The sequence below is a fragment of the Brienomyrus brachyistius genome, chromosome 6, assembly GCF_023856365.1.
Source record: "Brienomyrus brachyistius isolate T26 chromosome 6, BBRACH_0.4, whole genome shotgun sequence".
Taxonomy (NCBI): domain Eukaryota; kingdom Metazoa; phylum Chordata; class Actinopteri; order Osteoglossiformes; family Mormyridae; genus Brienomyrus; species Brienomyrus brachyistius.
In genome coordinates, this window is record NC_064538.1 from 16350710 (window position 1) to 16367946 (window position 17237).

General features: G+C 38.7%; 1 protein-coding gene across 9 annotated transcripts; it reads right to left on the reverse strand.

Annotated features, from left to right (window-relative positions):
* Positions 1 to 1418: 1418 nt before the first annotated feature.
* On the reverse strand, positions 1419 to 6410 carry LOC125744688 (spermatogenesis-associated protein 22). 9 transcript variants are annotated; one of them, XM_049016793.1, is made up of 8 exons: positions 6298 to 6410; positions 5564 to 5631; positions 5333 to 5470; positions 5012 to 5180; positions 4084 to 4405; positions 3357 to 3483; positions 3134 to 3231; positions 1419 to 1945 (listed from the first exon to the last, which is right to left on the reverse strand). In XM_049016793.1, the coding sequence occupies exons 2-8, from the start codon at positions 5595 to 5597 to the stop codon at positions 1754 to 1756; spliced, it is 1080 nt and encodes a 359-aa protein (XP_048872750.1). In that variant the 5' UTR covers positions 5598 to 5631; positions 6298 to 6410; the 3' UTR covers positions 1419 to 1753. The 9 variants fall into 9 exon arrangements, with proteins under 9 accessions (XP_048872750.1, XP_048872749.1, XP_048872751.1 ...); XM_049016792.1 differs by having other exon boundaries at positions 6287 to 6346; XM_049016794.1 differs by lacking the exon at positions 6298 to 6410 and adding an exon at positions 6271 to 6288.
* Positions 6411 to 17237: the final 10827 nt, after the last annotated feature.

Here is a 17237-nt window from a genome sequence, read left to right on the forward strand (position 1 = left end):
TGATTTATGTGAATATTTTGTAAATCCAAAACAGTATTCTTAACCCTCAAGATAATTCAGGACTGAAATACATCAGGTTAGAATTGAATAAAAAAAAACACATTGAATAAAATGCAAAATTGGTTGGGGTTAGTTACGAATCAGTCACTTGTCTGAAAACTGGCTCTAACGTAACCAGCTTGTGCCTTCATTATGTAACTAAAACTATTTCAGAACTGAAATCAGGTTAGTGCCCATTTCTGCTAAAACTGTACTGTTCTGAAAATGCCACATTTATGTAGTCCTTTTTTGTGTGCCACACTTTTGTAAATAATTATTGAACAATAAGGAAAGAGCTTGTTTCAGCAGAGATGAATGTGAGCCAGGATTTGGAGTTTTCCACAGTTTTGAAGCCAGCGGGGAGTCATACCTGTTGAAATATGTCCTACTACATTTGCCATTTATCCTCATAGAGTAAATCACTTTAATAATGAAATTAAAGGGTCGTGAGAGACTTCTATTGCATTTAAATTCATACATATCTAATTCTAAATTTGCATGGCACGGCTATAAAAATACTAATTGTACTTGACCTGCAGTTCTCAGTTACCCTGTAACGTCTTAAGCATGGCAAAAACAATTATAACTTTAGGAAAGGTAATGGCAAGGCAAATTACCCTGTTCCACAAAAAGGCCTTTAGTAATCCTGCGCAAGTTTATACATAATCATGGATCATTATGTTTTTCTTCTTTCAACATTATCTGATCTTTACATTTACTTATTTTGTAAACCCTTTTGCCCAAATTGACATACAATTAAAGCCTGGGAGTCAGACAGCAGGGTCAGGGCATAACCGCCCAGACACTGGAACAGAAACCTTACCCACTAAGCTATACACTGCCCCAGGACGTATGTATTAATGTATAAATATGGCTTTGGGCATTATCTCCTTCTACAGTTAAATTTATGCCGGGGGCAATCCATGTACCTATATGAAAGGATATATTCCTTCCAAACTGCAAATACAATGTAATTACACAGACTGAAAAACAAGAACGCGCTTTATTTGCGGTGGCGGTGCTTTGAGATTGCTTTGGTATTGATAACAATTGGGATTGTTACAAAGGAGTTTTGAAAATATGTTGAACATAGTGAGTCATAACACTGGTGAAACTGTTTTTTAGGTTAGAAGTCTTAAGTTTGAACGTAACTTTTCGTTGTAAATAACTTAATTGTGCAAGCTCACTTCTGATTATAAAGCATCTTTTCAAAAATATATTTTGAAATATTACCTCATCAATTTTGGTGTTTTACCTTAAAATAGACTCAGTGTTAGCTGTATTGTGGATTTGTTTGCAATAAAATGTTTCAGAAACACAGAATGCATTGTGTTGAAATCAGCATGTGATTATTTTCACAATAACACATGAAAGTGAAAACATTTTCAGTCGTATTATATTATTCATGAAATAGTCTTACAAGAAACACAAACTGACTTTAATCATTTGCTAATTTGGTTTAAAATTTTAAGGTACAGCTACCCTACAAAAAACAGCCCACAAATAACCTTAAATCATTTCTTTCCACAAACCAATGAAGGAAAAAATTTGAATAAAACACCAGAGATAAACTGAGTACAATAAATATTTTTAACGATACAGTACATTCAGGCCTTTGTGATGAACCACCAGTAGGTTCACAGTGGTTAGTGAAATCAAACCTGAATCACATGAACTCTTTCACTGCCAGCAAGGCCACCTTTTGTCCCTTCGGTCAGACTTCACTGAACGATCTCACCAGCCTCCTCATCTCTGCGTCTGACGCCTTCACGGCTTCCAGGGCGTTCCTCTGCTCCGAGGATGAGGCATGCCTGATGCACATGCATGTGAGTAGCTCCCTCCCTGTATCATAATTCCCCACACAGCGATGGACCTGGCCTCTGATGAGTCGTGGAAGATCCTGGTCCTAGTCAGCAGCATAAAGCACAGACAGATGCAGAGATTCCTACAGTATATATGCATTTTAGTATTTAAACAAAATTCTTGCTTAAATCCATAATTTGTGGATAATAAGTGTAATATAAATATGCCTTGCGATCAGGAAAATGTCCTAATTTTCATGGTTGGTATATGATCATGAAGAGTAACCACTAGCCAAAAAGACTCCCATGAGATGCCTGCTTGTATAATTACAGATCCCCTATGTTGCAAGTTGAAGACTTCCTTTGATTTTCTCCAAATACAAATCAATCCATGTGTATGAAAAAAGGTGAATCATGACTCATTGGACCATATTACTTTTCCATTGCTCAGGGGTCCAGGTTTTTGTGCTCCTTACTCAGGTTATATTTGTGCCTTTGTGCATTAGTCTTGAATAGAAGCAGCCCTGCCACAAATTCAAGCTTTGTGAAGATCACAACCTACAATTTTGTTGAAACTGGGTTACAGAGATGTAATCATTTCTGGTATTGTACGTTTCAAGTGTTTTGCAACAATTACACTTAGCGTCAGTTGCTGTGGTGAGCTTTGACAGTTTTTGAACCCGTTTCCCTTGACACATAAATTTTGCAGCTTTTGTGATGCACCTACGATTTGGGAACCACTTCTTTGGATCTGTTAGTTGCCACATGCTTCTCTGCCATACTATTTGGAACCTTAAATGCTAATTTGCATTTAACCTAATATGACTCAAAATATTTGACATTTTTAGATTTTTGATTGCAATCATTGAATTTTATAAAATGGAGTTTCCCCTTGTGGGAACCAAAAAATGGTCCCCACAGCATCAAAATTTTCCATTTAGACCCCCAGAAGGTCCATGTTATTACTCCACCCAAACTCCCAGCGAATTGGGGAAGAGCTGAAAACATGGACCGTCTGGGGGTCCCCAAGGACTGGTTTGAGAAATACTGATACATATAACCCACACACCACAAAACACACACTCCTTGGCAAAAAATGGGCCAAATCCAAATTGAATAACATTAAGCTTTGGCCCATTTTTTCCCAGGAGTGTGTGTTTGTGTGTAGCTGACCATTTCTCCTCAACACCAAAATTTTGCTGGTATCATCCTGCTACATATTTTTAGTCTAGACTATTGAATTATTTAGCTTGGAGGCATTTTATTTCAAGGAGGATGGTTACACAACTTACGGTTTCATAAAAAACACACTGCACGGCATGCTGTCCATCTCTCAGGAGGAAGGTTTTTGCACCATGATTACCAATTGTGACAGCAGAGTCGAGTGTGCCTGGGAAAAAAAGTGTAACACATTGAAAGGCACAAAAACTAAAATGAGCACACTGTCTCATATAATGCACATCTGAAAAACCAGTGACTGGTGAAAACAGTCATGCCGATGAGAAGTGGACCCACTAAAGATCTCGAATAAGAAGGGTGCTCTGTCACTGAATTGGCTCCAGTGTTTCATTCCCTCAATGACCGCTGTCAGAATCCGTAGGGAATTGTCCATCGCTGGTTTCATCTGAGACTGTGCTAGTTTCTTTAGAGAATAATGAAACAAACAGTGACTTCCAAGATAACAAGAAGAAATTATATATTAAGAACTGTGGTATCTATGATACAACTTTTACTGTTCTTATGTGATAATCTCAGAACATGACATAATTAGGAAACAGCACAGTAATTTGCTTTTGTACCTGGCAATTAGATGTAATTTATGATTAAATATTTTTGGTCGTTCTCTTTGATGTTCTTTCACAATTTTCATACCATGTCAGTCTTTACCAATTCTGCATCAGGCTGAACTGTTCAAAACACCACCCTCACCTACTCGGCTTCCTCAGAGCCTCAGAATGTACGTGCAGTAACCACTGTGCCAGAGGGTGTACTTTTAAAAGCTACATAATATTGTGACATATTGTACAGGAGATTAAATGTCCATTTGAAACACTGAACATCTGTCATTCTTGGCATACAGGAAAGGAGGTGCCTTTGAGGTGCCCAGTGACTTAACCACACTGCTCTACCCCCAGGAAAACCAAGTTTAAGGACAGGTAGCACAAGTCTGAGCTGCAAACCTAAAATATTCCAAGATATTTGTGCAAGAAATTGATTAATGAGCATTCCCACATTACAGTACCTGAGGCTGGGGAGTGATCTTATTGGGGAGTATATTTGTGTGTTCCCCTTTAATTTGGCTTGAGTGAAGGGTGGACGTCGGCCTCCATTCCGAGTTCTGTTGCTGACTGCTAAGTGTAGCTGTGTGTGTTCCTGGGATTTGTGAACAAATGCTCACTGGAAGATTTAAGAGTTTGTTCGACTGCTGATCTGTCTGCAGACGCGAGTTTGAAAAATTCCATCTGCTTTCAACTGATCTACTGCTGGGAAAACTAGTAAGTTTAGTGCTTGATGGTCCACTGCAGTCCTGCCATGAAGCCAAGATCTGTTTTCCGGCTTGTGACCTGAAATAGGAAATATGGCATCAGCCGATTCAATTACTTCACGCCGTCTTTCCACCTTCTGTATTACTTGTCAAGCCTGTCCCACGGTGCTAAGGGCACAAAATAGTGGACACCCTAAATGAGATGCCAGTCCATCACAGGACGCACTCTCACACACTCAAAATCACTAAATTCAATTCAGAGACACCAATTCACCTAACCAGAAGTTTTTGGAGTTTGTGAAGTTTTATTTTACATTTTATTTCCAATAAACATGTTTACCTTTTTTTATCTAGTGCACCAAGGTCAGGTCAGGTCCAAAGTAAAAACAATGTAACCTGATCACAGAGGACTATTGTGACTACTATAATAAAAAATACATTTTTATTAATTACTACAGTTGAGAGATGACTGTGATGCAGTTTCCAGCCTTCTATCTTTTTGAAACAGCAATCATTGAAGGTGGCCAAGTTCTTAAATATCAGCATCAGGAGGAAATCATATGGTGTTTTGCATCTAGATTAAGCTATAATTTTCCACACAAGTTGTTTTCTTACGGTGTTAAAAACTGTATATTTGACTTTATTTAACATTTGTCAGAAACTCACCAAGATAAACTGAACTTACCCCATACCTACAGGCCAACCTGGATGTGGAATTGGTGCCAGACATCTTACTGGAGGGATCTCAGGGGGTCTCTTCTTTGGAAATTCTTGCATGATCCATTGACTCTTCTGTACAGCGGGTATGGTTGAGCCTGGTCTGTGAACTCCTGAATATCCAGTATTTCCTAAATCTAAAAAAACCCCCAATATCTCAGTATTGGAACTGTCCTGAACTTACTGTTACCTACTGTATGTGTTAATTTTACTTTTGCTTAAAAAAATACAAAACAATAATAGAACTGATGCAAAAATATGCAAGAAGTTACTGTTAAAAAAATCATACCTGATGACAAAGATGGTAAAGCATGGCTCTGCCTATATGGAAATTCAGTACCAAAAACAAATTCATTTTTGGCAGGGTTTGATGTCAGAGGTAATCTATTTCTTTTCTTTTGATTAAACAATGGTACAGGCCGACAACCTATGTGGGGTGAAACAATGAGACAACGAATACAGCATTTTGAAATATTAAACATTCAGACGTGTCTCATACAAAACATCTGTCTGGCTTTACCTGCAGCGAGTCTCTCACTGAAATGATTTTCCATTCTCTCTCTGGGACACTTCTCATCAAAATAGTAACTAATCACAAAGATACAACACATGCAATACTGTTAAAGCTGTGAGGCTACAGTTTAACGCGCTTTCCAACAAAAGCGTGGTTTAAAGGGTGTTCCTTGCGAAATGAAAGGAGCCGCACACGTCTGGAGGGTTTTCTGAAGGTAATGATTTGGTGTTCTTGTTGCAACTACGCCATCTAGTGGAAATCTTAAAACGTGGCAAGTGGCGTATATAAAATGATATAAATAATATAGCAAATAAAAGCGATTACACGTTGTTTGGATCCAACTAAAAAGTTATTTAATCGTACCTCTTCAGTTCTGTTAAGTTAGAAAGCTTTCCGTCCTTGGAACAAACCTTACCACGTAAGGTAACCGTTTAAGGATAGTTCGATATATAAAACGTTATTTATATAAATAAACCGTCTTTATTGTAGTGTTAGGAAGGTAATGGGTGAATGTAATAATACAGTTTGCCACATTAAAGTGTTTTTCATCGTATATGTGTTTGACAAAGACAGACGCACGGGTGGAGAACAGACACGTCGGCATTTGTCGAAAGATTAACATGAGTACAAGTATATAATCACTTCTGTAAAACACTCAGACGATAAAATGTAAGTATATAATTGTATCGCTCCAGCGTATTACGGACTCTTACAGCACTTTAAACGTACCCTCCGGTTACCTTTCTCGATGTGACGGCCGATCACGCGACAGGGCCAGCGCGTGAAGTTACAACCTGAATGAAACCACGCGCAAACCTTTGCGTGCAATTACACCCTCGTTTAGGGCTCTAAATTAGATCGCAAACGAGTCAAAACATTCAGATGCCTTTTATTATTCCATATGTATGAATTATTGTTAAAGAAGTGCAAGATCTGACTTTTCAGGGCATTGAACTGCCCTATATTTAATGTAGTCCCCCTAGGTAGGTCTTCATGCTCACTAAGCGCACTCGTGAGTAGGGAATCACTCCTAAAAGGCTCGTTACCGTTTACTGCTTTAATACCATTGCATCTTCAACAGTCGCCCCCGCTACGCTTTTTTATTTTGCAGTTTACAAAATTATGATCTCATTCTCTTCATAAACAATTCCTGTCTCGTTTATTTACATCTTAGGTATAGGCCTATGTCTGCTAATCTTCTAACCACTTATCCTGGTCAGGTCACTGGGACTTAAATATAGCCTACATATACTATGTTCTTTACTTACAAACCACAAAATCGTGTAGTACCAGCATGACCTTTTTTTTTAAAAAAAAACTTCATTTTGAGTTTTTCCAATTTTTGTAACATTAAACCACAAAAAGAGGATGAAAACACCCCCCCCCCCCCCCCCCCCCCCGACCCAGGTGTAACAATAACAGAGAAATTGGAAAATAAATAAATAAATAAATAAATGGAGTTTGCATGTTCTCCCCATGTCGTCGTGCGGTTTCCTCCAGGTACTCCAGTTTCCCCCCACAGTCCAAAAACATGCTGAGGCTAATTGGACTTGCTAAATTGCCCATAGGTGTGCGTGTGTGAGTGAATGGTGCGTGAGTGTGCCCTGTGATGGGCTGCCCCACCATCCTGGGTTGTTCCCTTATTGTAGATCACTGAAATCCTGAATTTTGTATAGGGATCTATTTCTAAAATATAATCTACTGCCTTTTTAGATGTCTGAAGAGGGGTAGAAAAGTATTTCATGGTAAAGCTACGAGTCTGCAGATATCGGAAAAAATGTGTCTTTGGAATATTATGGCTATTTTGTAAGGTATTAAATGAAACAAATGTACCATCCTTAAACAAATCCCGAATAAAAAATGAGCCATTGTCCTGCCAGATTTTGAAAGCTGTGTCTATTTGAGAAGGTGGGAATAGATGGTTATCAGTTAGTGGAAGAAAACTACATGCTTGGGTGGAACCAAAATGTTTTCTGAATTGAAACCATATTTTAATGGTTGCTTTTACTACAGGGCTTAAATTTGTAAGGTTGAAATTAATAGGTAGAGGGGCTGTTGAGAAGAGTTATTGGAGATGTAGACTGATATGACTCTAGCTCCATAGTAACCCAAGCTGGGCCTTCCCTTGATTTGTGTACAGAAATCCAGTGGCTTAGTTTGACAAAATTGGCAGCCCAGTAGTAAAACATAAAGTTAGGTAAACCCTGCCCTCCTGCTAACTTAGGTAACTCCAGATAGGCTCTCTTCATACGTGGCATCGATTTGTTCTATATGAAGTTAGTAATGTAGCTATTCAACTTATTAAACCAGCTTTTGGTTAAGAGAACAGAATCATTTGAAATACATATGAAAAGCGGGGTAGCACCATCATTTTGACAATATTAACTCGACCTGCTAATGAAAAGGGAAAGCAATGACCATCTGTTAAAATCTGAATTGGTACGTTCCTGTAACACCTTGAAATTATAGTCATAGAGGTCTTTGTATGTTTGTGAGAAGTTAATACCCAAGTAGGAAAATGACCAACCCTCTAACTTAAATGGAGAAGTGCTATAATCGATGTTAGTTGCTAAATTATTTATAGGAAAAAGTAAACTTTAAGAAAATGTTAAAATTTTCAACAAATAGCTCCATTCCACCCTGTCAAAGGCCTTCTCTGCATCTAGAGATAGTATGATTTCAGGATGGAGGGTGGAGTGGGCAGAATACAAGATATTAAGGAGCCTCCACACATTGTAATATGACTGTCTGCCCGGTATAAAGCCGGTCTGGTCAGGATTGATTATATGGGGTATTACCTTCTCGAGACGTTGGGACAAAATTTTAGTGAGAATTTTGTAGTCACAACAGAGAAGACTTATTGGGCGATAGGAATCACAATCAAGTGGATCCCTGTCCTTTTTAGGAATTACAGATATCACAGCTTGTGACATGGTATCCGGTAGTTTCTTGGTTGTGATAATTTCTTGGAACAATAGGTCTAACAAAGGTGTTAATTTAGTAGCAAAAGCCTTATAGAATTCTATAGGGAAGCCATCCGGACCTGGTGATTTACCACTCTGCATTGTTTTTATAGCATGTGTGATTTCCTGACTCGTTATTGGGGAATCAATAAAAACTTGGTCTTCAACTGAAATTTTGGGAATTTCTAAATTATTCAAAAAACTATGAGTTTGAGTTATATTCACGGATGTCTGAGATTGATAACAGTTTATGTATTGCATTTTAAACTGATCGTTGATATTCTTAGGATTTGTAGCAATTGAACCTGTTGTGGTACGAATTTCCGAGATTGCTCTGTGTGCAGCTAGCTGTCTCGCTTGATGTGCATGCAATTTGCTGGGTTTCTCACCATGCTCATAGTATGTTTGTTTGGTTTTAAGCAGGAGCCGCTCTGCCTTCTCAATTGAGAGGCTGTCATATTCTGTCTGGAGCAGTAGTCCTGTCTTAAATGTTTCAGAAGTAGATTCACTTGATAATTTCTGGTCTATCTTTTGAATTTGCTCAGCTAGTTCGTTTAGACGCCTATTTTGTTTTTTCTTCTCATAAACTGTGTATGAAATAATCCGGCCTCTAAGATACGCCTTAAGTGATTCCCATGTAACAGTATATGAAATACCAGGGGTACTATTAATTTCTATGTAGGTATCGATCTGTTCCGAAGTGAGTTTAATGAATGAGTCGTGAGTTAATAATATGGGATCAAACTGCCAAGTTCGTTGCGACTGAATATTATTCGGAAATGCCAAATCTAATTGCACAGGACAATGATCAGAAGTTATAATAGAGTAGTATTGGCAGTTAGTAACATAGGAAACTGCTTTATGATCAATTACGTAAAAGTCAGTTCTAAAATATGAGTAATGTACCGGCGAGTAGAAAGAAAATTGCCTAGAAGTAGGATTAGAATGCCTCCACTGGTCATAGGGTTTGTAGGACTGCATACAAGACAGTAGCATTTCTCTTGACCTAGAGACTCTGCTGTCGTGTTTAGGGTGAGATTTATCCAATGCGGGGTCTAGTGTATAATTAAAATCACCCCCCCATATTAACATATGTGAATTAAAGTCTGGGAGCTTGGACAAAAAGTTAGAGAAAAAATCTGGGTTGTCCCAATTTGGGCCGTAGATATTAGCTAGTATTATTTGGTGACCAAACAATTTTCCTGCTACTATAATAAATCTGCCATTATTATCCGGTATTACAGTAGAAGCTTTAAATGGGATGCCTTTTTTAATTAGTATGACAGCTCCTCTTGACCTGTCGCTATATTTCGAGTGAAACACCTGATCAACCCAACCTTTTGGAAATTTATTACTTTCGCCCACTCGAAGATGGATTTCTTGAAGAAATATAATATCTGGTTTTAATGATCGGAGGTGCGTAAAAACTCTATGACGTTTTACTGGATGCTGTATCCCCTTAATATTCCAACTCATAAGACGAATAGAGCTTAAGTCACGTGTTGTCGTCTCCGCCATTGAAAGATGAACATAGATTGATAGTTGAATGAGTGAACTGGAGTTATAAAGCAAACAGCATAAAATCTGCAATGGAAAGAAAACAAACAAACAGAAAAAAAGGAAAAAGAAACACCTTAGGTCCTTATGCAGACCTTCCCGTAACTGCAAGGTCGCTGTAGCCTTTCTAACTAAAAGGCTAAATCCCAAATACAAAAAATAGGGGTTGGAACCTATGAAACCTTCAAACCTCCTAAGTCCACAACACAATAAATGTGATAACATAACTACTGAGATTCAAAAATCAAAACATATAGAGGCATGTGCATCCTCACATTTATTCTGAAGTGACTCAGCAAGAGCTGTGAGTTGTCGTACCTCCCGCTGAAGATTCACGACATCATCCGTGTATGACGACAGGCTCCGCTCCATTTCACTTACTATCCCTTTCAAAGATGTTAACTCCGTTGTAGTTGTTTCCTGATAGGACTTAAGCTCAGCTCCCACTCTAAAGGCTGACATCTCGCTTATTAGAGCTACCCTGAGCTCTGTTTTCATTATCTCCGCGATGTCTTTTCGCAGTAACGACAGCAGTTCTTGTCTGAAAGTATCTGCAATCTGGTCAGCCGAGGTGTCTACACTACTCGGCTCCGGAGGCGAGCCATGCAGACCAGGCCGCAAAGTTGTTTGAATCGTACTGCGCGTTGTCGATTGCTGGCCATAATTTGTCATTCAAAGACAAACAAAGTGCAGTTGACAATGCCGAAAAATGCAATAAAAATGATCTACTCCCCATAAAAACGTAATTTTAATGCTTTGTAATGTGGAGCTTAGTTACATACGTCTACTCCATGGTCCGCTAAACAGTGCCCCTACCAGCATGACCTTTAACCATGTCCCCACAAGGCATCATTTGAGTGAGTGAGTTGTCACAGTATGTGTCAGGCCAGTGAGTTGCAAAGGTCAATAATTACGTTGGTTTCCTCTATATTCATAACTATATTTTTAGGTTTGTAAGGTTTATAAATTCCTCACCACATTAAAATGGTCATGGATATCCTTATGGGTTTATTTTAACACCTTTTTAATATAGCCTCCTGTTTTATAGAAGTCCTATGTCCACAGCCAACTGCTTGGCAGTTTATAAATCAATAGATACACAAAATAAGTCCCCTCCTTTTTGTCAGGGATCTGGGCGGGTTTAGAACTAGGGCATGGCGTCATGCAAGCGGGGAACAGAAGCGGACGACCCACTTGCAGCTCATGGGACAGAAGAGGTTTATTAATGAAAACAGAAAACACTGGGAACACTACAAAAATAAAGGACCAGGAGGAGTCAAAAGTAAACAGGGAATAAACAAAAACTAATTACAAATGAGTCAGGGCAGGCAGAACATTCATCGTCGTCGTCTTCTTCATCGTCGTCATCGTCGTCGTCATCTTCTTCTTCTTCTTCTTCTTCTTCTTGTAACATACAAAGTTTTCAGGATTCCAACAAACATACAAACAATGAACCACTGGGGAGCTGAACTTAGGCAAGAACTTAAATACGAAAACTGAACTGGGTAATGAGACAGCAGAAGTGAGACATAGACAATTAACAAATCGGGGAGGGTGCAGGACAATGAGCAATCAGGAAAACACACAAGGGCAGGCACAAGAACAGGCAACAGGTGGAACTAATTAACTCAGGGACTGGGAGGGGAAGACTAAGACATTAGAAGAAACAAGGAAACAGAATCTACACTAGGGGAATTACAGGTAAAAGCACGGGAACAAAGCATGAAACCAAAACCAAGTACAAATCGCAAGATACAGGAACTAGAAAACTCATACAAATGAAACAAAAGACAAAGACAGAAGAGGTGGGATTCAAGCACACAATAAAGGGGCTGATAGGTAGCCACAGGCTCAGCTCATTGAGCAATGCAGCCGAGAGGGAGAAGAGGAAACATTACAGCCTAGGACAACGGGAAAAGGGACACAGAGTGGAACAACAGGAGCTGACCCTGACACTTTTTAAATATCCACATCGTAATGATCATGTACCTTGTCTCAAGAACAAAATGTCTGAATCACCATTTCCACAGTTAATGTGTAACGAAATTGTGAGTAAAGGAAAAAAAATAACTAAGACATCAGTAAAGGCCGTGATTACTAATCAATTGACTAGGTAGTGAGAGGTGCTGCCGTATTTACTACATAAAAACCAAAATGGTTTCAACTAACAGAAAAACTCATGACCACAAATTTAATCGGAAAAGAAATGTCTAATTTTTCTAATTTTTAAAAATTGTTAATTTGCAAGGAATAAATTGATGTAAAAATGTTATTAATTCAAATGAGAATTCCAAACTAGATAAATGGTTAAAATGTTAGTAAGTTAATAAGCCTTTGTTTTCTAGATGCTGTTAGACATGTTACATATCCTTTATGAAAGAAAGATGCTGGTTGTTAGACATGCTACACGTCCTTTATGAAGGAAATATGCTGACTGTTAGACATATTATGCATCCTTTATGAAGGATAGATGCTGTTGCTGCTCATACAACCACAAATGTTAAGACACAGGACACTGGTGGAATTGTGTCGCAACTCAGCACGGACACCTAATTATGAAATCTTTTCCCCACCAATCAACCCTCTGTATTATTTTTTTCTTATTTTTAAAATGTTGTTACGTGTATGAACGTATTACTCATGTAGGAACCTCTGGTCTTAAGACATTCCCAAACATTCACACCGTGAATCTGTTCTAACATGGTTGATAGTACCCAAGTTCAATACAACGCAGATTCATTTTTGTATTTGCATGATTTTCAGTTAAAAAGAGAGGCACTAGGCCTAAGCAAACTACAATGTGATATGGTAAGAAACACTACTTGCACGCAAAAACAGCTATCCAAGTGAACAATAGTGATGTCTGATTCGTAAATGAAACGTTCTTTTGAACCTGTTCTTTTCAGTGAGTCAGTCCAGGGGAGTAGCTAGACATTCCGGGCCCTTTGAGAAAATTCCACCTGCTTGTGTTTAGTGTCACGCCCAGCTCGTACGATCCTGGTGTGTGCCACACCCCCCCTGATTATCCACGTGTGCTTCCCTGATCGTACCCAGCTGTGTCTAGTTATTTTGATCAGTCCTGTCTATTTCAGTCCATGTCTTGCCTGAGTTCATTGTCTGTCATTGATGTTAGATGTGAGTCTGCCCCTCCAACGACCCTGAATCGGTCAAACTGGTTTTCTTAAAAAAAATGTTTTTGTACATCCACACATTGCACAGGTCAAACACTTAGATTCTAAAAATCGAAAAATATTTCACAAAATTATAATTTAAAAACACAACTTCAATTCACTTATATTTGCTTTTCGAAGACTCTCTGTATCCATGTTACCTTCATTGCCCCTCTGCATACCCTAATCCGTTATATTTGTGCTGTATGCGTGCAGGTCTGTATAATGGCTGTGGCTCACTACTCCTGACTCTCAGCAATCGACAAGTTAACGAGTTCGGCATATTTGGCTGAAGTGGTTATTAGGCAGCTCTAACGCATGTGATGTGACATGCTTTCAGATTCTCATACTCACGCAACAAATCTTAAAGCAAATCAATATTGTTCCATTGGAAAACAAAAATGAGCTACATCAAAAGCGTTGGTAGTTTACAAAGCCTACAGACTATTCAGAAGGTAATAAAACGTAGCCTGCATGTAAATGCATGTGCATGAGTGTGCAGATTTGTCTCAAATTTAAAATCTCACTCCAATCGGTTGGCAACCCTGTGTTTATGATATAATTTAATAATGAATTATTATTATGTCTTATTTAAAATGCATATAATTACATTATTGGCCACTGGTATCACTGTTATTATTATTTAATTCGTTTTGTTTGCCGTAAGTAACTAAGCTTTGGAGTTGCAGTCCGCTAACCATAATTTTCCCATTTGGTTTGTGTATCTTAGTATGCGATTTTAGTGAACTGAGTGTATTGAGTTGTCTGTCTTGTGAAAAACAAAAATTGCATGTGAATTATCTAATTTGCTAATCCTGCTCCAAGAAAGTGGGTCCACATAATATTTATTTTACCTCTGAAGGACAGCAGATTTAATTAGATGGTCTTTTAGGAAGCTGTATTTTCAAGAGGTTTTAGCGTAGATACTAGAGCATAGACATAGGAGGTCATAATACTAAGAAGCAAAGCAAGCATAAATAATAAGAACAGTCTCCCTCTTGATATTTGAGCTGAAGGTTTAAATGTTGCTGTCCACATACTCAGGGCCAGGATGGGAAAGTTCTTTGAGATCCTCTGAGGGAAGCAGGAGCAGTTCTGCAGAAAGCCCACATCTCCTGAAGGTGGCAGAGTTGACATCTATCCTGAAGATGATAGTCCATGTACTTTTCTCTCTTCCCTTCTGGTTGTATATAGAAATAGTTACCCACCGATCCGTTTGGCCCCAAATAGAAAACCCACGAGGTGTATTTCTTACCACCATGATTTTCACAATAATGCCAGTTAGTGCTTTAATACATTTTTTCCAGTAACTTCCAGTGATAACTTTAGTGTTTTGTAAATTTTTTCCACTGTTTTTGATGGTGCCTGCTTCACTAACAATGGTTTCTGCATCGCTAATTTAGACATTGGGAAGTCCAAGGTTTACTCTTTTAGAATTGTCTAGAATTTTTGGGTGCTGGGGCTTTGTTGGCCGAACATTACAGCAAACTCTCAAATACTTAGAATTAAAGAACTACAGTGGGCTGCAGAAGGGCCCCAAAGACCATTCTGGAGACTACTAAAAAGGCCTTGTGATTACTGTGGACACAGACGGTGTATCCGTGGATTAATGCACCACTTGCACACAAGTTGGAGGCTGATCACCCCGAGCAAGATCGCCCAGGAGAGGGTATCTGATGATTAAAGACCTGAAACACCCTTGACTCTGGGTCCATCACTGAAGACGTGTCCAAGTAGCACTGGAATGTTTATTATAGAACTAATTTTCCTAAGTAATTTATTTGGAACACTGAGTTACTCACAAAATTTGGAAAAAATGATTAAACATAATTAAAATATACATTTACAAACAATTCCAGAAGCTCATTGAATTTCTACGTTGTACATTCTTAAGAAAAATAATATAAAGTATAGAGAATGATTTGCTCCAATGAATCTTCCTATTTTTAATTTTGTTTGCAAAGCAAAGTTAGCCTTTGGCTGGGGCCTACATTTAGAGTCCAAAGGCCAATTTTATCACATGCATGATCACTCTATGTGAGGTGTGCTACTCCAGCAAACAGCTAATTATGATGGATTGTGAGCTCACTGAAATTGCCTCCGCAAGCCTTTATCTCATGGCTTGTCTGAGATGCTTCAAAACAGACCAATAACATTAATTATTGCATAAACTGTCAAACAATCAAACAATAGTCATCATCAACATCAGCTGCACTAGCATTAAAAAGGATAGCACTTAAACACACCTGTTGTTTGTGTGTAGAAATTTCAAGACTGGGGTTGGGGTGGACACAGAAAAAGATGGATCTCCGTTTGTGAGTATAGTTTATAAGAGGGCTAAGCACTGCTGATTTTGCAGCCTTCCTTTACCTGTTATCCAGTTGTGAAGCCTCTGTGGCCAATAAGAATCAGGAATTGTTACCTAATAATAATAATGACACTTCACTGAACAAGTTTGGTAGTGAAGGGCAGCCGCCTGCGACAGCACCCACAGACCAGGGGGTTAAGGGCCTTGCTCAAAGGGCCACAAATGTGATTATTCTTCCCCAGCCTCCCTCCCTCTCTCTCTCTCTATATATATATATATATATATATATAGAGAGAGAGAGAGAGAGACATTGACATTCATGCACACATACATACTGCAAAAAATACAAAGGAAAATATCAATTGTGTGCCACTGCAGCAAGGAAAAATAACAAAAATAAAAATTGTGTGCAATTACAGTAAAGTTAGATATAAAATTTATATAAGTTAGATATAAAAGTTAGGCATCCAGATGAAGGCATAGTATAGAGGGCTGTGTGCTGTACAAGCCTAAACACTTAAGTCCATCACATTCCTCCCCTTGTGACACGGAAGAGCTGTATGGCACTAGGGACAAAGGATCTTCTGAGCCTGTCTGTTTTGCATGACAGAAACAGGAACCTACTACTGAACATGTTCTTCTGTTTGGAGAAAGTTGTGTGTAGAGGGTGGCGGTCATTGTCCAGTCTTGAGAACAGTCTGCTCAGGGTCCTCATACACACGTGGACAAAATTGTTGGTATCCTTCGCCCACTGACTGATTACAAGATTGTAGACACCTGTGATGCTAATTAGTGGACAGATTTTGAATTAACATGTTCCTTTGGTCACATTATTTTCAGTATTTTCCAGGGGTACCATAATTTTTGTCCAGGCCTGTTCCATGAGTTTATTTTTTTAAATAATTCTGTTGAAGCATGGTTGAAAAGCAATGTCTGGCCTTCATTGGTTAAATTTCATAGAATTTTTATTATTAATTTTTGTCATATTAAACTTATTTCTGTGACCATTGTACCCGCGACCCAATAGGATAAGCGGTTTGGAAAATGGATGGATGGATGTGACCATTGTAAGTTTTTCTTTCATTGACGGAAGGGTACCAACAATTTCGTCCACGTGTGTATCTGCGACTGATGTCAGTGACTCCAGCTCCATGCCCACCACAGAGCTAGTTTTTCTCACCAGCCTGTCCAGTCATCCAGACTTAGGTCTTATGTGTAGATTTCAGCAAGGGCAGCTGCAGACTTTAGGGGACCCAGTTCTGCCATCATGTCCATATTGAAATGGCATAATGGCTAAGGAAATAAGGGATGGATTGTTCTGTGTTTTTTGTTTTTTATCCTTTGTGGTGTCCTCACTTGGAACCATTGGCTAGTTTAAATGTCCCTCCAGGGCCTGTGCTCCACACCGAGATGGTTTTTCTTGAATGTGAACATTTACATTTTTGAATTGCCACACCTTTGTTCTTAAGCCTTATATTTCTTTAGTGTAAGAAGTGCTCCTTGTACTATAATGGTAACTTGACTCATACCCCAAAGGCTACTAGGTTATATTGCAGCTAATATTCCACACTGTCGTTTGGAAAGTTTCTGTAACCGTAAGTACTCAGCTAAGTGAATAAGGTAATGTAGCAGTCATGCTGTGGCTCTTGCCTCATACCATGAAGGCAAAAACTCATAGCATT

Coding starts and splice junctions, on each gene's coding strand:
- LOC125744688 (XM_049016791.1), bottom strand. CDS start 5,654: ATGTGTTGTATCTTTGTGATTAGTTACTATTTTGATGAGAAGTGTCCC. Junction 5,181..5,332: donor TTTACCATCTTTGTCATCAG/GTATGATTTTTT, acceptor GGGTTTTTTTAG/ATTTAGGAAATACTGGATAT. Junction 1,946..3,133: donor AGTGTGTTTTTTATGAAACC/GTAAGTTGTGTA, acceptor GCTGCTGACTAG/GACCAGGATCTTCCACGACT.